Source organism: Taudactylus pleione, unplaced genomic scaffold (assembly GCF_031769625.1).
Source record: "Taudactylus pleione unplaced genomic scaffold, aTauple2 ptg000170l, whole genome shotgun sequence".
NCBI lineage: Eukaryota > Metazoa > Chordata > Amphibia > Anura > Myobatrachidae > Taudactylus > Taudactylus pleione.
Genome location: NW_028284572.1, coordinates 7377380 through 7398808, shown reverse-complemented (window position 1 = coordinate 7398808; position 21429 = coordinate 7377380). Strand labels below are relative to the sequence as shown.

At 44.5% G+C, this 21429-nt stretch overlaps 1 protein-coding gene across 1 annotated transcript in view; it reads right to left on the bottom strand.

The window, feature by feature from the left end:
• Positions 1 to 21429, bottom strand: part of MAP9 (microtubule associated protein 9) — a 312585-nt gene that overhangs the window by 267486 nt on the left and 23670 nt on the right. The window contains exons 4-5 of the mRNA XM_088475315.1: positions 10568 to 10855; positions 7804 to 8021 (exon numbers count right to left, since the gene is read on the bottom strand). Of these exons, the coding sequence (XP_088331441.1) occupies positions 7804 to 8021; positions 10568 to 10855 (506 nt within the window). The remainder of the gene's footprint in view (positions 1 to 7803; positions 8022 to 10567; positions 10856 to 21429) is intronic.

Sequence of the window (21429 nt, the reverse complement as noted above, 5' to 3'; positions counted from 1 at the left end):
CGGCATCATTTGCTTTGTAGTCTAAGGTACTCTTGCTTGAAATTAGTACCCACAGCAGACCAGAGGTTTACTCAGAGGCTCCTTTACCCCCCTGGGAGTGCCCTTCTGAGAGCAGTTCCCTATGCTCATGGATGCTACTGTGCTGCAGTGACTGAGGCATCAAGCGCTCTAAGTGCACAGAGATCTTTTGTGTGTGTGTGTGCAGTCTATGTTACTCAAGGAACATTTCAGTGAAAACCTGATCAAGATCGGTTCAGTAGTTCAATTTTTTTGCGAACATATATACAAACGTACAATTTTATGTATGTATGTTTTATATATAAATACATATATATATATATATATATATATATATATTCCATAGACAAAAAACCTTTCGGTTTCACATGTCCCATTAAAGCTTCTTAGACATGATCTAAAATTTCACAAAACCTATTGAATTTCTGCCACTCAAACCTCAAAAAGCAATGAAATTACGCTCATTAAGGCTGACGCCTTAATGGACTTGTTCCTTGCGTAATACAGATATGTTATGCCATCACACCATGTGGTTAACTGCAGATTCAGCAGTCTCACAGAGTGAGATTGCTGTCACTCACAAAATGGTGGAGCTGCTAATTCACAGAATTGTGTGCTAATTGGAATACACACATGTAGTCTGTGCAACTGAGGTCTGAGCAGAACATTGAGCTGCGCAAATGGGATAAGATTATGGTGGATGTGGGGAGAAGACAGAGCGGTGTGGATAGGGCAGACAGAAAGGCGTGGAGAGGCAGTACAGATGGGGGCGAACCAAAGTGATGCAGATTGTTGGAAAACAATAGTGGACATGGGGGAACAGAGCAACATGAATAGGGGGTACAGAGTGGCATGGATGCGAGAAGACAGAGCAGTACAGATGGGTAAAGACAGATTGGTGTGGATGAGGAATACAGACTAGTACAATGGGAGAACACACAACAGTAGGGATTGAGGAAGACAGATTGGTGTGGATGTGTTGGAAGACAGAGTGGTGCGGGTGGGAGGGGAAAGGCAGAGAGGCACGGTTGGGGGGTCAGAGTGGTGAAGATGGAGGAAGTGGCAGAGATGAGGGGAAGACAGAAAACTTCATCGCATGCTATGAGTACTCAAGCTGCATAAAGCATCGCAGTGGATAATTTATGCACGCCCCTGTCTTGAAAACAAGACCAACATGAAAGTTCTACCACAATCAGAAGCAAAGTTATGATTCGTTTTAGTTGACCTTGCAAGCATAAATTTTACATTTTTTGTCATGTTTGCAATCCTGTAGCATGAACACCATGTATCACCGTGGGCTAAAATTTTACATATGAAAGTTACTTTATACCGTCTATCATCCTATCAAATTTGATGAAAATCTGAGACGGTCGGGTTGGAAGATGTGATGATTTGATATGGAATGACCTAAAAAGCAATCTAGTCCCAAGTATACCTTTACTACTTCTTCAAAACCAAAGTGATTGTTTATGTTAGAAATAAAAAAACAAGTTTTACATGTTCATTAAAATATATTGTACATAATTGCAACTAAGGGCCGTATTCAACTACTGGCGAAAAGCCGTGATCGGCAAAAAGTTTTCGCCAATGACGTAATTTTGCCAGCTGAAGACTTTCTGCCCAGTTCAATTGCAATGACTTTTCACCTAAGCGGAAAGTCAATGCATTCAGATAGGCGAAAAAGATGCCTCTAAATGGAGGCGGAAAAAAGTGCAGATTTGGGGTTTTGGGGTGCAAAGTTGCGGCAACCCCTGTGCAGTGTTAGGACAATCCCCCAAAGGTAAACTGTGTCAAAAAAAAGTAAAAAGAAAAAACTTTAGAAAACACAATAAAAGTACTTTTGTTTTGGGGGCGAAAAAGTGCAAAGTCGGGGGACAAAAATACAAACTAGCGAAATAGACTCCAGGGGGGTCCCCAAGTATTCCCCAGGTGTTTTTTACTTTGCAGGTGTTTGCGGCAGGTGGATTTTCCATGATTTTTAAAACTTCACTTTAGCAACATTTAAATATGCTAGCCCCATATTCAGGTACCCCAAATTTGCTGGGACTAGTTATTTTGCAGAAAAAATATTGCTAAATGCTATTCTTCACCCCTCATGCAAATACGCATATTAGCACCTATTGAGATCATTTAAGTACCCCAAATACCTTCAGCAGGGCTATTCGGGGGTATCCATACTGATCCCCCATGTCAGTGCATCTTTTAGGGGGTGTCAAGGTGATTTCCCCAAAACTAACAGCCCTTTTTGCCTATTTGAGTTTCACCGTATACCCTTTTTCGCGTCCCTTGGAATTGAATAAAGAGAAAAGCGGGCGCGCGTGCGATACTTTTCCGGACACAAAACCAACGATGTAGGTGGAAACTGCGCCAGGCAAAAAGTCCAGGACTTTTCGCCGGCAATTGATTAGGCCCCTAGGTGTACTGTATCAGTAAACGCTGTATATATATATATATATATAAAGCTTAACAAAGACAAAATAATAGAGATGTTTAAGATAGCACATATATACACACACTGTGTATATATATTATTATTGAAGAAGAGAGTCTGGACCTATTTGGACTATATATATATATATATATATATATATATAGTGTTCCCTCTAGCTCCGGCGTGAGGCAGGGCGCCGGAGCTAGAGAGGGCATGCCCGTGTGCGCGCCGAAGGTGTGCGCGTGACCGAGAAGGGGGCGTGGTCATCGAAAAGGGGGCGTGTCTATAAGACGCGTCCCCTTTTCGTCACTCTTGGGGGCGTGCCCGGCTTTAACGGACACGCCGGGCAGCCCCCAAGCCCTGCAGACAGGAAGAATAGATGCCCGGCGCATGCGCCCGGCGTCTATTCTCCGGCGGTGACCGGGTCACCGCACATTTCTTCACCCGCGGGACACTGCGACCCGCGGGTGAAGACGGTTCCCGCAGGCTGTTAGGAGGGCAGGGTGCTTTTTGCCTTCCAGAAAGAGGGCAGGGCGCCGCGCCCCGCTAAAACAGCCTAGCGGGAACGCTATATATACACACACACACACACACACACTGCTCAAAAAAATACAGGGAACACTTAAACAACACAATGTGACTCCAAGTCATTCACACTTCTGTGAAATCAAACTGTCCACTTAGGAAGCAACATTGATTGACAATCAATTTCACATGCTGTTGTGCAAATGGAATAGACAACAGGTGGAAATTATAGGCAATTAGCAAGACACCCCCAATAAAGGAGTGGTTCTGCAGGTGGTGACCACAGACCACTTATCAGTTCCTATGCTTTTTGGCTGATGTTTTGGTCACTTTTAAATGCTGGTGGTGCTTTCACTCTAGTGGTAGCATGTAACGGAGTCTACAACCCACACAAGTGGCTCAGGTAGTGCAACTCATCCAGGATGGCACATCAATGGGAGCTGTGGCAAGAAGGTTTGCTGTGTCTGTCAGCGTAGTGTCCAGAGCATGGAGGCGCTACCAAGAGACAGGCCAGTACATCAGGAGACGTGGAGGAGGCCGTAGGAGGGCAACAACCCAGCAGCAGGACCGCTATCTCCGCCTTTGTGCAAGGAGGAACAGGAGGAGCACTGCCAGAGCCCTGCAAAATGACCTCCAGCAGGCCACAAATGTGCATGTGTCTGCTCAAACAGTCAGAAACAGACTCCATGAGGGTGGTATGAGGGCCCGACGTCCACAGGTGGGGGTTGTGCTTACAGCCCAACACCGTGCAGGACGTTTGGCATTTGCCAGAGAACACCAAGATTGGCAAATTCGCCACTGGCGCCTCTTCACAGATGAAAGCAGGTTCACACTGAGCACATGTGACAGACGTGACAGAGTCTGGAGACGTCAAGGAGAACGTTCTGCTACCTGCAACATCCTCCAGCATGACAGGTTTGGCAGTGGGTCAGTAATGGTGTGGGGTGGCATTTCTTTGGGGGGCCGCACAGCCCTCCATGTGCTCGCTAGAGGTAGCCTGACTGCCATTAGGTACCGAGATGAGATCCTCAGACCACTTGTGAGACCATATGCTGGTGCGGTTGGCCATGGGTTCCACCTAATGCAAGACAATGCTAGACCTCATGTGGCTCGAGTGTGTGATCAGTTCCTGCAAGACGAAGGCATTGATGCTATGGACTGGCCCGCCCGTTCCCCAGACCTGAATCCAATTGAGCACATCTGGGACGCCATGTCTCGCTCCATCCACCAACGCCACGTTGCATCACAGACTGTCCAGGAGTTTGCAGATGCTTTAGTCCAGGTCTGGGAGGAGATCCCTCAGGAGTCCATCCGCCACCTCATCAGGAGCACGCCCAGGCGTTGTATGGAGGTCATACGGGCACGTGGAGGCCACACACACTACTGAGCCTCAGTTTGACTTGTTTTAAGGACATTACATCAAAGTTGGAGCCGCCTGTAGTGTGTTTTTCCACTTTAATTTTGAGTGTGGCTCCAAAACTAGACCTCCATGGGTTAATAAATTTGATTTCCAATCATAATTTTTGTGTGATTTTGGTGTCAGCACATTCAACTATGTAAAGAACAAAGGGGGTCATTCAGACCCACTCGCAGTACGCACGCAAGTGGGTCGATGTTCCCCACTGCGCATGCGCACGACGGAGGTAGCTCCGTCGTGCGCTTGCGCGAGATCTGGCGAGCGAAGGACTTTCCTTCGCTCGGAGTGTCTCATCAAAGGGGGCGTGCTGTCGATGGTGACTGACAGCACGCCCCCTTTGGTGGGCGTTCCGGGGGCGTGCCTGCCAGACGGAGGCGTTCCCAAGGGAAGATAGAGCCAAAATCACTCCTGGCCTTGCGGTTGAGAAACCCAACCGCAGGCTTTCACTCGCAGTATACGAGCGTCCATGAGGACGCTGCATTTTAATGGAGGTGGGCCCTGATTCAGAGCGAGCGCTCTGGTCAGAGCGTCCGGCTCTGAATCAGGGCCAAAGTATTTAATAAGAATATTTCATTCATTCAGATCTAGGATGTGTTATTTTAGTCCTCCCTTTATTTTTTTGAGCAGTATATGTATGTATATATATATATATATATATATATATATATAGTGGTAGTATCACCAGAGATGGCGCTGGTGAGCAGCGGATTCTGTGTGGGGCAGGAGAGATTCTCCCACACAGAGAAGAAAAGGATTCTGGGAAGAGGTGTAAGGGCTGCGGAGTGAACTCAGGGCCTCATTCAGACCTTCTCGCAAGCGGGTCGATGTTGAGGCCCTGCGCACGTGCAGCGGCCACACTGCACGTGCGCAAGCCCCGGAGCAAGAGACAAAATCTCTCGCTCCGGGACTCACTACAAAAGGGGTGGCTGTCGATGGTGATCGACAGCTCGCACCGTTTTGTAGGCGGGAGGGGGGTGGCTGGCCAAACGGAGGTGTTCCCGAAGGAACGCCTGCCGTTTGGGGAAGGCCCCACTGACATCACTCGTGATGTCAGTGGTGAGCTTCCGGCTCTACTAGAGCCGAAAGCTCACTGGGGCTTGCGGCAGATGAGACCCTACCAAAAGGGTCTTGTCGCAAGCCCCGATGGTTGCGATGGACCATCGCGACCATCAACCTGGCTGCTCGCTAAAGCTGTGGGTGGTCACCCACAGCTTAGCGAGCAGCCAGCGCTTTACAGAGAAGCGGCCGCCCTCATTCAGGGCGAGCGCTCGCATTTTGCGAGTGGCTATGAATGAGGTCCTCAGTCCAGGGAGGACTGAGGCAGACCAGTCAGACAGAGCTCACTGTGCTAGCAAGCCAGTGAGGGCCAGGAGGCCTGAGCCTAGACCTGTAAGATACAGGGACGCTATCCAAATCTGGGACTGAGCTATGGTACCTGCAAGGAAGCAGGCCAGACTGTGAGAGGCGGCAGCCAACAAGCTAAGGAAGCTATACCAGGTCAGGAGGCCAGTGTACAGTCCTGCTTGTGGCAGGAAGGACCTCCAATCTCAGAGACTGTGAGAGACTTTCATGCAGAGTAGCTGCTTCTGTAGAGAGGGTTCATGAAGTGAGCTAGTGCCCTAAGAAAGGGCTAGGCATTTATTATTTTCTGTTTGTTCCTGATTATACTGGAATAAAAGCACTGGAATGCCAAGTGTGGAGTCTGATTCTGCACCTAATCACTGCACCACTGACACTAGTCTACCAGGCTAATTACCCCAAGTATCACAATATATATATATATATATATATATATATATATATCTCTATATATACATACATACAGCACATACGTACAATTTTATGTATGTTCGCTAAAAAATCGAGAACTACTGAAAATTTTACATATGAAAGTCACTTTTTTTGTGATGATTTGGCATGGAATGACCCTTCTGGTTTGTGTATGCAGGCCGATATCATTTGTTCCTAGTTAAATGACATCTACAGGGATTACAAGAGCATATGAGTCACTATTGTCACAGTTATGAATATGAAGACCTCTCGTAGCAACATACATAATAATTACATACTATATCTGGAATAGCCACTAGAATTTAATTAGTTTTTTTTATCATCTTCATACTGTGACCTTCACGACGCTAGCCTGCTTAATGGAGAAAACTTGTTGTGTACTTTCTTTTGTTTGTAAAAATGAAAACCACTTTTAAGGTGCCACTTATATACAATCTTTCATCTATCATTCAAATCAATTCACTGAAAATGTAGGGTACGTGAGTGTAAAATGCGCTTTTACAATTACAAGAATTATTCAAGTCTATTTTTTATAGCAAACGTGTAAAGGTTCAGCAATGAAAAGCACCTGATGCTTAGTTATGTTTTGTGTCTGGGGAGTTCAACAGCTGGCAAACCTGCCATCCCTAGGCCTGGCAGCATTTCATTCTCCAGGCAGCTCTGTCTAGAAGGAGAGAGCACAGAGTGGAGTTTGCCATTGTTGATCTCAGGGATAATGGAGGTCTTGGCAGTGGGTTCATCAAACTTTTATTATTGAAAGAGATAGCCCTTCAATAACAAGACAGACGGAACTTTCTGTTTATGACTTATTTTAACAAATAGGTCACAATTGTTTAACAAGTATTTCTGCTTAACAGACAACTCTCAAATATATAACGCATGGTATAATTATTATGGTAAATAATAATCTACCCCAGTAGAATATTGTAGTAAGTGTATACTATGAATATACACAGTGAAACAGTGCTTTTGTGGTAACTGTGATTATCAATATATCATCACATGGAATGGATTAAAAAACCTGTATTTAAAATAAAAACATACACATAAATTAAATTACTACTCTTAATTTAGAGACTAACTATCCCCATTAAGAAACAGCTGCTGGGGAAACGCAGCCCTGTGTAACACCTGGATAGGAATACCTGTTGTTTTCCAATCTTTTTGACTGTATCAAGTGTCCCCAGTGTGGAAGCAGATAGCGCTCTCCATTCCCACTAGTGCTGAACATACATATATGTGTCATTAACTACACCTAATCTAAACACTACTGTACATAATCCTCCATATGTATGACAAGTCAGGACCGGATTAGTGTGACAACTGCTTATAAGTGTAGAATGAGTAAGTCATAAGAAAATCCTATATATGTCAAGTATTACCGGTACTTATTTTCTAAATCATATGTAAAAAAATCTTGGGTTTTTTTGCATTCATTACAAGTCACCAATTGTCATTCACTATAGTACAATGGCAATCTTCACATAAGGGTCAAAGACCATTCACTATAGCTGTAGGCTTCCAAACAGAGTATATAAAATGGAAATGGTTTTGATTAAAGCAATGAGTTCTAACATTTTCTCTAGTCAGAAAGATGCATACGGTTGAACACTGTAATTACCTCTGGGCTACATCTCTCGGAAAATGATTGTTTTTCAGAAACTGGAACCGTATCGTTAAGACTCGTTAGAGAGGAAGGAGCGGACAGCGAGGACAGTTTGGTGCTGGGCTGCTCTCCCTCAGCTTTATCTTCTAGGTGACTGCTTTTTTTTAGTAAGTTCCTATGCTGTGGAGTTGGCTTAAAGCTTTCCTCAGACACAGAAGCATTAATACCTCGAGCTGGATATGAAGGAGATGGGTACATACATTAGTCACATACATTAATTAATATCATATAAAACATTATTTTTTAGATTTATGGAAATACTTTTATTAATCAAAAATGAAAAGGTGAATGATGCATAAAGACAACCCTTTTAAGCACTGCAATCCTCGGCATACATGTTTTGGAATTACCTTGCTGCCATCTAGTGATGAAAGTAATTATTGCAGTGCTTTTTAGAGATGAGTGGTTCGCTTTTGACTCGATTGACGTTCTCAGAGCCCAACTTGCAATAAGTTGGTGATATGAACAGCGTGAGAACCGAACTGCACATCTCTAATTCTGATTACACCAGTCAAATAGACCTGGTATTGCCAGCAGTGCAGAATATGCCAAGCTCTATTTAGTGTCATGCATTGGCATTTTGTGGTACCATTGCACCAATAATTACATGTACTGTAAACAACACTACACGAAAACCTTATGACCATGTATAAAGATCATTTGATTGTGTCACACATCTCGTGCTTCTGGTGAAGGACTTGTGCAGCCCCATTATTGTCATAACTGAATATTCAATAATAACATCTATACCACCAGTGCAGGCAATGATAGTAATTTGTTATTCTTCCAGAAATGAATTCTGAAAACGGTCACTATTAGGTTATTATAGCTTATTATAGCTATTCATCTACAGATGTGTCCTCATTCTTGCAGCAGTTGTGCCAAATAGCACCTCTTGGTGTCCCACATTCTGTGCGATTCTGTTAGCGTCTGGCGTCTTTTTCACCCGAAAATGCGTCTTAGGCGCAATACCATGTGACCAGGACACACGAGGAGACTGTACTGATTAATATGATATGTGACACTTGTATATCTGTGTGCGATTGAGTCTCTGAATCTGTATACAAAGTGATTCGATGCACAAGCCGCAACTTTATTCCACACCGAGTACCGTTTTTCTTTGTATACAGACTTAGGGCCTGCTTCAGACATGGACGCAAATGTCATTGTAGCTGCGATCTCTCACAGATCGCAATTGTGAAAATATGCTAATGACTCGCCATCCAGTGCTTAGAGATGTCTACAGAAAGCATCTCACATCACCGCTCACACACAAAACCAGAAGCATTGGACACCCAGAAAACAGTGTTTAAACGGACCGACATGCCTGCATTTTTCTAACCACCCCAGGTACTTCCCCCAAATGCTGACTACCTGTCACTCACTTTGCGAGTGAATCTCTGTGTGAGTGTAAATGCAATTCAATCACTGCACATGCGCAGTGCGGCTTACATGCCTGCACAATGGCAGCTAATCGCTTAGTCTGCGTACATATTGGCATTGCCTCCATCTCTAACTCAGACGCACACAGATATACAAGTGTCACATATCAAATGAATCAGTCTCCTGGTGCATCTTAATACATTGCATGGTGACTCATTTCCGGGTGAAAAATATGCAAATAAGACGCCCAGCGCTAGCAGAATCGCACGGGACCTAGCGGCTCACTCGTGCCAGGCATCTCACACCACATGGGTATTCAGGCTAGATGTATGAGGACACATCTGTATGTATTACTTAGATAACCCAAACATGTAACAATGACTGATCTGCAGAATAAATAAGGCAAGTACGTAGATCAAATAACTATGTTCGCAGATCTTTGCTGCCATCTAGTGCTGAAGATCGGTAATTACAATTTTAATGTTTTACAGCGCATAGTGCAGCTAGCTCCTACTTGAAATTTAAGAATTACGGCCCATTATTTAAGCTGAAAACGCCCATTACACATTTTAAGATAAGAAACGAGTGTATTCTCCATTGTTGGCCTGGTATGGCTGCCTGTCAATCTCCAAAAACTGAAATTTCATCCCAGAATGCGAAAAGGGATCCATTCAGATCTCTCCACCTCCTCCCACCCTCTCTGAGCACATGTGTGAACTGAGGACCTGATTCAGACCCGCTCACTAGATGCGATCGCACGGCAAGGCATTAGCACGCCCACTATGTCTTAGCGTGCGATTGTGTATGCAGACGTCCACCAGCCTGTCTTAAGACGCCCACAAGTACCTGCAAGATGTAAGGCTGCTAATATGGTAACTAACAGCAGGAACTGCAGATGCAATCTACTCAGAATTAGATGCATCATCTCAAGGAGCCATGCCACACTTATATGTGCACACGCCTCAATGCACTGTGGTCGCACATGCATGCCAAAGATCCACCTCTCCACACATAAGAGGGCACAAGGGGAATTTAGGCTGAACTCTGCAGACCACATTGTTTTACTGCCCTATAAGTGAATACACTTTAAATAAGTAACTAAGTACTCATGACCCCCTGTCATACAAACCACCCTACATTATTTGTACTCGGAAATACATATTTCAAAGTGCTCCTTTACATGAGATATAGAAAGAAAGGACCAAGAAACAAGGGTCATTTCTGTATGTCTCATGAAATGGGCGTCATGATAGAGCAGCCAGACACATAAGTCATTTTTCTGTATATTTATGTTAACACAAAATTTGTGTAAAACATGTTCTAAGCAAACACTTACGGGAGGGTGGATGCTTCATCCTGGACTCTCTGGGCTTTGGGGTTGGTGTACCTTCTTTGTCTGGTGATTTCAGCAGTCCATGGTTATAGTCTCCCTTATTAATATCATTGCTGATCAGGCTGTGGTCTGGCTCTGTGCTGCTATTTCTGTCTGTTTGCTTTTTATTTTTAATGAAGGACAATTTCCCAGGTGACTCTTCTTCTTCATCTGAGAGGTGGAAATGATGAAGACTTTTCTGCTTTTTTAATTCAATTGTTTTTGTCTCCTGAAAGTGTTCATTTAAACTATCTAAAAACAAAATACAAGAGTGACATTCATTTACTACAGTCCAATTGACCAGGGTCATTAGGGAGAAATTATTTAGAATGCAGGATACAGTTCAGCATAAGATACCAGCTGAATTATTTGTAGAATCACGGAAGTGGTGAGTCCGTGTGCTATCCATTATATTATGTACACAAATAACAATACAATACTGATCTAGGGGTTTACTTACAAAGTGTCGGGTTCTAAATCCCGGTGTTTTCGATCGTGATTCTGCCCTAAATTTAAAAGGGCAATGATTTTAATAGCAAAACACGACAAGTAAAACCATTGCCCTTTTAAGTTTCGGGCATAAACACGATCAGAAGAGCCGGGTTTTAGAATCCAACGCTTAGTAAATAAACCCCTAGAGTGCTCTGTAGAACAAGGGCCAGGGCTGTGCAGCCAGAGTCAATTTTAGGTGGAGCTGGAGTTGGAAGAAATTGACCAACTTTGGATTCAAAATAAAAACTTTTTGTATAAATATCACTAATAACATTAACGCATGTATAGGTGTCTATGACTCATCATCCCCAGTTCCCAGACACTCCTCCAGATCAGCCTCATTTATCTCTGAACACATGAGCCTGAAAAAATAAAAAGATGATAAATGGCAGGAGGATATAGCCAATAAAGTGTTGTAGAGTGAACACTAGGGCAGTGTTTGTTCTCTGTTATAAAATAATAAAACTTTGTTGAAAACAGGAAAAAAAAACCTACCTGCATAGTGAGTTGAAGTGTTCCTTGTCCAGACTGATATGTGTGGTGTAATGGTGCGTACACACGGTACGATAAAAATGCACGATATGAACGATATCGACCATATCGTTATCGTTCAGATCGTTCATTATTTGGTGCCTACCAACCCGCAAACGACCAGCGATGCGCGGGCACGTATGGACGATAACGATATCGACCATCGCATGTGCATGCAGGCCTACCTGGATACATAGGGACCCACAATCGTTGAACGCACCATTAGAAACACATAATATGATACTAATAATTTTGGCTGAGGTAGAGTACAGGCTAGAGATAGGAAAGGAGTACTAAACAAACAAATGTTGGTACAGCAGAGGCAGTGGCGTATTTATAATGGGTTGATTGTGTGTGGTGCACATAAGTTCATTAGTCCAGAGGGCCCCGTGCCACACATCCAGCACCCATAGATTTGCTGATGTCTGTGCAGCTGCTCTATCCCATATTCAAGCTCCGTGAAGCATCACCGTCAGACTAGACTGCAATAATTACCCCAAGCTGCTGTCATAATACTAATTAACCAATTCTGCAATATTTTACATGTATTCTTCTACTATCTCATGGCATAAACTACCATTTGAACCTTAATTAAATCACTTGTAGCATATATTTAAGTTTCAAATTGTAGTCTAGATAGAATGCATGTAAAATGCACATTTGCCAGTTATGAAGCAGTTGGAGTAGGAGTCGAAGATTAGTAAAATAGAGTTGGAGTCAGGTTTGGTGTACCGATTCCACAGCCCTGACAAGAGATGCTACAGTCATTTGGACTTCTCCAAAAGAAGTGATTAAGGGCCTGGTTAAGCAGCGGACGTAATGCCAATGATTACACAGTTCGAGCAATTACTTGCCATTGTGCATGCGTGTAAGACGCACTACGCACACGTAGCAATTGTTTTGCGTTTACGTACGCACAAAGGATCCATTCACAAAGTGAGTGTCTCAGCGTTTGAGAGAGGTAACGTGGGGTGGGTAAGTAAATGCAGGCGTGTCTGACCATTCCAACGCCGTTTCATGGGCGTGCATAAATTAGCCATAGCGATTGCATTCGCAGCATGAGACCTCTCTGCATATGGGAAGACCTACAGTGTTTGCGGCTGGTCAGACCTGCCATACATGATGCGTGTATGATGTGCGTCGATGACGCCTGGCGCTGAGCGCGGGCAGCCGGGGGGGGGGGGGGGGTTTGGTTTAGAGCTCCCGGGGGGTTATGGTTAGGCTATGGGGAGGGAGATGTCAAAACCGGATAATTGGCGAAGACAGAATCTGTTTGCAATTGGAATCTGCGCAATGCTGTCTTGTAAAGGGCCAAGACTCCATCTTAGAAATAAAATCTCACAGCACTATTTTGTAAACAAAGGTACATAGTCAGCCTTCCTCAAACACAGGCAGACTAAACAGGGAGGCTCCGACAGCACAGCTGGAAGCCTCCTTCCTGTATGAGAATTAAATTCACTGTATAAACACATTTTGCAATTGCAGTTTAAAAACATCAGAAAAATACATGTGTGCTTGTGTGTGTGTGTGTATATATATATATATATATATATATATATATATATATGTGTATGTGTGTATATATGTATGTGTGTATATATATATATATATATATATATATTAGGGGTGAGCGGGTTCGGATTTCTGAAATCCGAACCCCCCCGAGCCCCCCCGATCCGAGTCCGATCCGAGTCAGGCTCGACTTTTCCCGCCTGACTCGGATCTGACATCGAGGCAAAACGTCATCATCCCGCCTTCCGAGTCTCGCAGGTTTTGGATCCTATATAAGGTACCCGCGTCGGCGCCATTTTCTCACTCGGCTGTGGACAGTGAAGAGGGAGGGTGGGAGTTAGTGCTGTGTAGTGTAGTGTAGTGTAGTGCTGCTGTTGTCCACTACTTCAAAGTCCATAGGGGCTGGCTGTGTTGTGCTGTGCTGCTGTTGTTAATAGGGGCTGTGTCCACTACTTCAAAGTCCATAGGGGCTGGCTGGACTGTGTTGTGCAGTCAGTTCTCCATAGGGGCTGTGTCCACTCCAAAGTCCTGTGCAGTGTCCCAGTCCTAAAGGGGTGCTGTAGTGTTGTCCAGGGGGTGCTCTGTCCATCAGGGGTGCTCCCCCCAAGTGCTAAAAAAATTATATTTTTTGTGTGTTTGTGAATTCTGTGCACAGTAGCCGCACATGCATCAACAAAGTAGTGCCAAGCGTGCGCCTGTGTCATAAGTAAAGGGCCGGCTGGCTTGACCGTTAAAGGGTGCTGTAACCCCCAAAGTACACTCCAGTCCAAACCAAAAAAAATAATATTTTCTGTGTTTGTGAATTGTGTGCGCAGTAGCCGCACGTGCATCAATAAAGTAGTGCCAAGCGTGCGCCTGTGTCATAAGTAAAGGGCCGGCTGGCTTGACCATTAAAGGGTGCTGTAAGCCCCAAAGTACACTCCAAACCAAAAAAAAAAATTTTTCTGTGTTTGTGAATTGTGTGCGCAGTAGCCGCACGTGCATCAACAAAGTAGTGCCAATCGTGCGCCTGTGTCATAAGTAAAGGGCTGGCTGGCTTGACCGTTAAAGGGTGCTGTAACCCCCAAAGTACACTCCAGTCCAAACCAAAAAAAAAAATATTTTCTGTGTTTGTGAATTGTGTGCGCGTGCGCCTGTGTCATAAGTAAAGGGCCGGCTGGCTTGACCATTAAAGGGTGCTGTAACCCCCAAAGTACACTCCAGTCCAAACCAAAAAAAAAATTATTTTCTGTGTTTGTGAATTGTGTGCGCAGTAGCCGCACGTGCATCAACAAAGTAGTGCCAAGCGTGCGCCTGTGTCATAAGTAAAGGGCCGGCTGGCTTGACCGTTAAAGGGTGCTGTAACCCCCAAAGTACACTCCAGTCCAAACCAAAAATATATATATTTTCTGTGTTTGTGAATTGTGTGCGCAGTAGCCGCACGTGCATCAACAAAGTAGTGCCAAGCGTGCACCTGTGTAATAAGTAAAGGGCCGGCTGGCTTGACCGTTAAAGGGTGCTGTAACCCCCAAAGTACACTCCAGTCCAAACCAAAAAAATATATATTTTCTGTGTTTGTGAATTGTGTGCGCAGTAGCCGCACGTGCATCAACAAAGTAGTGCCAAGCGTGCGCCTGTGTCATAAGTAAAGAGCCGGCTGGCTCATTTCTTAAAGGGTGGTGTAACCCACAAAGTGCACTACTCTCCAGCAAAAATAAAAAAATATTTTCTGTGTTTGTGTGCGCTTTATATATCAATATAACATAAATGGAGGACCAAACTTTCTCCGATAAAAATAAAATAGGGAAAGATCAAGAACCACTTCCTCCTAGTGCTATTGCTGCTGCTGGGAATTGTTCATCATCCCAGAGAGGAAGTAGGAACATCACTACTTTTACTAAACAATTGACCCTCCAACAGTCCCTAGCGATGAGGATGAAGTACGACAGCAGTCATCCTGAAGCAAAACGTATAACTGAGGCCTTGACTGCTATGTCAGTGTTAGACATGCGTCCGGTATCCGCCATTAGTGCAGTGGGATTTAGACAATTGATGGAGGTAGTGTGTCCCCGGTTCCAAATCCCGTCTAGATTCCACCTGCATCCTCAAAGCAGCAGCGACAAGCGTGCGTCTGTCTGTTAAAGGGTGGTGACATCCTCAAAGTGTGCTACACAAACAATTAAAATATTGTTCTTTATTTTTCGGTCTTTGTGAAATGTGTGGGTTGTAGCCGCACCTGCATCCTTAAAGCAGCAGCGACAAGCGTGCGTCTGTCTGTTAAAGGGTGGTGACACCCTCAAAGTGTGCTACACAAACAATAAAAATATTCTTCTTCTTTTTTCTGTCTTTGTGAATTGTGTGGGCTGTAGCCGCACTTGCATCCTCAAAGCAGCAGCGACAAGCGTGCATCTGTCTGTTAAAGGGTGGTGACACCCTCAAAGTGTGCTACACAAACAATAAAAATATTGTTCTTTTTTTTTCGGTCTTTGTGAAATGTGTGGGCTGTAGCCGCACCTGCATCCTTAAAGCAGCAGCGACAAGCGTACGTCTGTCTGTTAAAGGGTGGTGACACCCTCAAAGTGTGCTACACAAACAATTAAAATATTGTTCTTTTTTCTCAGTCTTTGTGAAATGTGTGGGCTGTAGCCGCACCTGCATCCTTAAAGCAGCAGCGACAAGCGTGCATCTGTCTGTTAAAGGGTGGTGACACCCTCAAAGTGTGCTACACAAACAATAAAAATATTGTTCTTCTTTTTTCTGTCTTTGTGAATTGTGTGGGCTGTAGCCACACCTGCATCCTCAAAGCAGCAGCGACAAGCGTGCGTCTGTCTGTTAAAGGATTACATGGTGACAGCATCCAAGTAGGCATGTCAGACAGTCCGTACCTGTACTGGCAGGAAAAAGAAGCAATTTGAAGGTCCCTGTACAAACTGGCTCTATTTTACCTGAGTTGCCCCCCCCTCTAGTGTGTACTCCGAAAGAGTGTTTAGTGCAGCCGGGAACCTTGTCAGCGAAAGGCGTAGGAGGTTGCTTCCACAAAATGTGGAGAAGATGATGTTCTCCTCTTCCAGGGAGACCAGCCTCCAGAACGTACAGAGGGACCTGTGGTTCCAGCAGGGACGTATTAATACTCTGTGAGGATGAGGATGTACACACTGAAGAGGGTGAGGAATCGGTGGATGAGGAGGATGAGGATGACATCTTGCCTCCGTAGAGCCAGTTTGTGCAGGGACAGATTAATTGCCAGCTTGTTTTGTGGGGGCCCAAACGAACCAATCATTTCAGCCACAGTTGTATGGCAGACCCTGGCGCTGAAATGATTGGTTTGTTAAAGTGTGCATGTCCTGTTTATACAACATAAGAGTGGGTGGGAGGGCCCAAGGACAATTCCATCTTGCACCTCTTTTTTTTCTTTGCATTATGTACAGTTTGGGGCCTAGTTTTTCAAACTTCCATCCTGTCTGCCACTGCAGTTTCACGCCAAGATGGGTCACGTGTTTGTGCCGCCCACTCGTGTCGCTTAGCATAGTCATCCAGCTACCTCGGTGCAACCTTTTGGACATAAAAACACTATTGTGAGGTGTGAGGTGTTCAGAATAGACTGGAAATGAGTGGAAATTAAGGTTATTGAGGTTAATAATAGCATAGGAGCAGAAAAACCTACAAATTCTGTGATTTTAGCTGTTTTTATGCTTTTTTTAAAAAAAATACAGATCCAAAACACAAAACCCAGAACCCAAAACACGGAAGGGTGGTTTTGGCAAAACCAATCCAGATCCAAAACACGAAGAAAGATCCAGATCCAAAACCAAAACACAAAACACGAAAAGTGGCCGGTGCACACCCCTAATATATATATATGTGTGTGTGTGTACATGTGGCCCATGTGGACTTTATAATATCACACAGACTTATATTTGAAAAGTAGCAAAATTCCCTGCAACTCATACACACAATGTTAAACAGAATAGAGTCAGTTTTTTAGTGATCCTTCCCAAAATCATACTGGCATGGCCACACACACACATAGATGCCCTTCCAGCTTAGTGCTGCTCGCTGAGTGCCCCACCGACCCTCAGACGCACAACGCAATTCAGTGGTGTTTTCCCCGCATACATACATTTAAAAGCAATGGTCCCGTAACGCAAAAAGGATAATTTAAATGCAATGTCAGTATATAAAGAAATGAATGTTTTCTGTAACTATGGCTTAGTAAATGACAATTGGACTGTGTGTGGAGCCGTACTGATCTACTCTGTTGTTTCCACAGCGTTCCGGTGACATCAATATGAAGATCAGAACATGCAGCTATGAAATATGAATGTTAGAGAGAATATCTATTTGAAATGTTGTTTTCCATAGCAGCTTAGATTTGCATGTGGGGGATACAAAAGGAGGTTGGAGACCTTGTGTATCCATTTGGAATTGTCCAATAAATGCCCTGTAACAGATTTCTAACCTTTACCAAAAGACAATAACATGGTGTAGGCCTGTTTACATTTTTGTCCAAAGGACTGGTTATTCCAGTCTAATCAATAGAGCTAGCTAACTGGGAGTAGAACCTAATTAACCGTAGTTTCAAGTAATCAAAAGGATACTCCCTTTCTGATGACCTCACAGGTAAAAGGGGGCGGGAACATAGCATGCACATCCTGAGAAAACACAGCTTAGCAGACACACTTGCAGATTTTGGAAGGAAGAGAGAGGTTCACTCCCTGACAAGACAACGGAAAAATGGGTCTCAGTTCCTCTGGGTTATAGCCAAGTATAAAATGTGCAATATTTAGCCTATTTGGGTGTCTGTAGCTATGTTTGGTGTTACTCTGTTATTAGCTTAGCATGGTGTGTGGTTTGTAGTTTTCTAAGGATATTCATGAGTCTGTGTTAGCATACAGTGGATGATATGTTATCTAATCTGTACTCTTCATCTACACTGTAGGGTACAATAGTCTGTTATCAGCATGCAGGAAAGGGATTGATTATGGAGTTGTTGTAATATTTGTAAATGATTGATGCTGGTTGATTGCGATGCCATGTGTTCTGTGTTAGGGCCTTGCCATGTGTTCTGTGTTAGGGCCTTGCCATGTGTTCTGTGTTAGGGCCTTGCCATGTGTTCTGTGTTAGGGCCTTGCCATGTGCTTGAACAGTATCTCTGCTTGGGAGAGATGGGCTTGGTGTGTGCTGTATACTCATGAATGTGATCATAGGGTGGTGTCAGTGTTGTATCGTGGAGGTTGAATTGATGGCAGCTTTGAATGGTCGTGGGTGGTTGCCGTGTGGTGTTGTGTGGGTCAGATGGGTATGTTGTCTGCGGTTTGTTGGAGATGGCTTGCCTCCATGTGGGGTGAACAAGGGAAATTGTGATTCTGCCCAGTTTTAGTGTTGTGTGGGCCAGATAGGTATATTGTCTTTGTGGTTGTGGTCATCGATGGATGTATGATTTGCGGAGTTGCAGCTTGGTGCAGGGTGAAGTTTGCCTAGGGATCATGAGGCTTGCAAACAAAGGAAAAACATGTGCTTCGGCCCTTCGCCCTCCCCACGGTCTAGTGACTACTGGATGAGGTCTGTTGTAGGATGGTATTGTTGTATATTGGAATCGGCTTGTGTTGTATATGTTGGAATATTAAATGGTGCAGTGTTTGCCTGATGTGTTGGCATATGATATCCAGCTTGCATATTTAATTAACTATGGCATTATGGGAGATTTCAATGAGGTAGCTTCATAATGGAGTTTGTTTGTAGACCATGCGGTTTGGACAATAGGGCAGGAAGCATTCCCAACCCCCCCCCTCACACACAAACACACACACACACACCATCACCAGCCATCTTGAACATGTGCTCTCAGCAGACATTGATATATCTCTCATTGTATTTTAATGTGTCTCTTTTTCTCTCTCTCTCTCTCTCTGTCTCTCTGGTCTCATATTGCTCATTGTATTTTGATCTTTAATAACCGTTTCATGTATTTTAACTGTAACTTATGACCTAATGTTTGTACAATTTATTTGCGCTCATTATTAGATCATAGCATTGTAACATCTGTACTTTACCTGAATAATAATCTTTAGCGCTTTGGACCGCTATTCAACTGTTTCAGTATTTCATTAATGGTATAATCAAAATAGCGACATCTTGTGGTTTTAGAAGGTACAGGCAGGTTTTGTCTTAGAGGTTTATAGGCAGGAATGTATTAAAAGGTTTATTTACAAATTTAACAGAGAGTTAGGCTTCCCCGGGGGGAAACTTAGGGTTAGGCACCCCCCCCCGGGGGACTTAGGTTTAGGCGGTGGGGAAGGGGGGTTAGGCTTAGGCACTTGGAGGGGGGATCAGGGTTAGGCACTGGGGGGAAGGTTAGGGTTAGGCACCCCTAAGGAGGGTTAGGGTTAGTGGAGGGAATTAGGTTAGTGAATACTTACCTTAGTGACGATCTGGATTTTCACCCATGTCAGGCAGCCGCTGTCGGGATTCCCGGGGTAAATCATACCGATTCCGGTGTCACACCTCCTGCATGCATTAATGATCCAAACTGCATTCATGGGCATAGCATCAGATCATCTGCATGATCCTTGACAAGTAATGATCCTGGCCTCCTCCATCCCACCCAATGCGGCGATAGACCTCCATTTTGAATAATGGAGCCCGTCGCTGCCCCCTCCCTGCCCCCAAAATGGTAGCAGACTGTCAATCACTGACAGTCTGCTGCTGCTCTGAGTCTAATTACGCAGTCTTGTTCTGCACATATGCAGAACAAGTCCTGCGCACACACAGCTTCCAGACTATCGGAAATCTGCATTCATCAGGCTGAATGAGGCCCAAAGTTCAGAACATAGTGGGCCTGATTAAGAGTTGGACACACTACCAAAGACAGACGCTGTTGAGTAATATTTTTGTACTGCACATGCATCTAACAATCTGTGCGCAAATAGTCATGACTGCGATTGAGACTCATGGTCTCAGAAATGTCTTAGGCATTCCTGAGAGGTGGGTAGGAGAATGCACAGGAATTGTCCTTCTTGTGGGTATGTTATGGAATGTCGCAGGCGTGTCACTGAAGTGGTTGCAAGCTTAGATGCTTCATTGCTGTCAGTAGCCGCTGCCGCGTCTTGTTGGACAACAGTTCTCTGGGCAGCTCTCTCAGGACCGTTGCTAGGAGACGTGGACGCCGCGCTGCTACTCTGTGAAGTCCTCCTACCTGGCTGCTCTATCATCTCTGCCTTGACCGGATTAGTTCCTTCCTCTTTTCCTTTCCCGCTTGCCAGTTGCTTGGATGCCGGTGATAGCTTTCAGTACGTGCCTTCCGGTTCCTGTGGGTGGAATTTCATGCTCCTGTGTGTTCCAGTTCTTGTTGCCAGCGTGTATCTACAGTCTCAGCCGCATTTCAGCGTCTGTGTGGATTTTCTGCTTTAAACATCAAAGCAGTCTCAACCGCACTACTATGTTTGTGTTTTCTTGTACACATCCCTTTAGTCTCAGCCGCACATCAGCGTCTGTGTGGACTTTCAGCGTCTACTTCACGGCGCTCTCAGCCGCACTGCAGTATCCGGGTGGACTCTACTATTAGACATCGCTGCAGCCTCAGTTACACTTCAGTGTCTGTGTGGACTTTCTGCTACAAGGTTCATGGCAATCCTCGCCAAGTATCAATCAGCCCTCAAGGCTGCGACTTGGTCACCAGACCACCACTTCGCCAAGTATCAATCAGCCCTCAAGGCTGCGACTTGGTCACCAGACCACAACCTTACCAAGTAACATCAGCGCTCAAGACTGTGACTTGGTCACCAGACCACAACCTTGCCAAACATCAATCAGCCATCAAGGCTGCAACTGGGCTACCAGCCTCACTCCTGACAAAGACTATCTTCTCCATTGTCCCCATTGCTTCATATAATCCTTAGCACTATTGCTTCAACCTTGGGTTACCAAGTCTCACTCCTGACAAGGACTTCCTTTTCAGTTGTTCCTATCGCTTCATATAATCCTCAGCACTATTGCCTTAAGTCAAAGGTGAATCTTCTCCTAGATTCACAACATTATCACCGGCCAAAATATAATTTCCACTATTGTGTTTGAGGATCCTCAGACCATATCATGGAGCCCACTCAAAATCCGTCCCAAGTCCTTGCTGCACAGATTCAGGCTCTCACCCAAAAGGTCCAGGAACTTTATTTTTGGGTCGAGGATTCACGAGCTACGTCCGCTCAGGCTGCTATTTGTGAACCCAAGTTGAATTTGCCTGATGGTTTTTCTGGTAAACGCAAAGACTTTCTGAACTTTAAGGTCAGCTATATTTCAGGCTGCGACCAAGATCT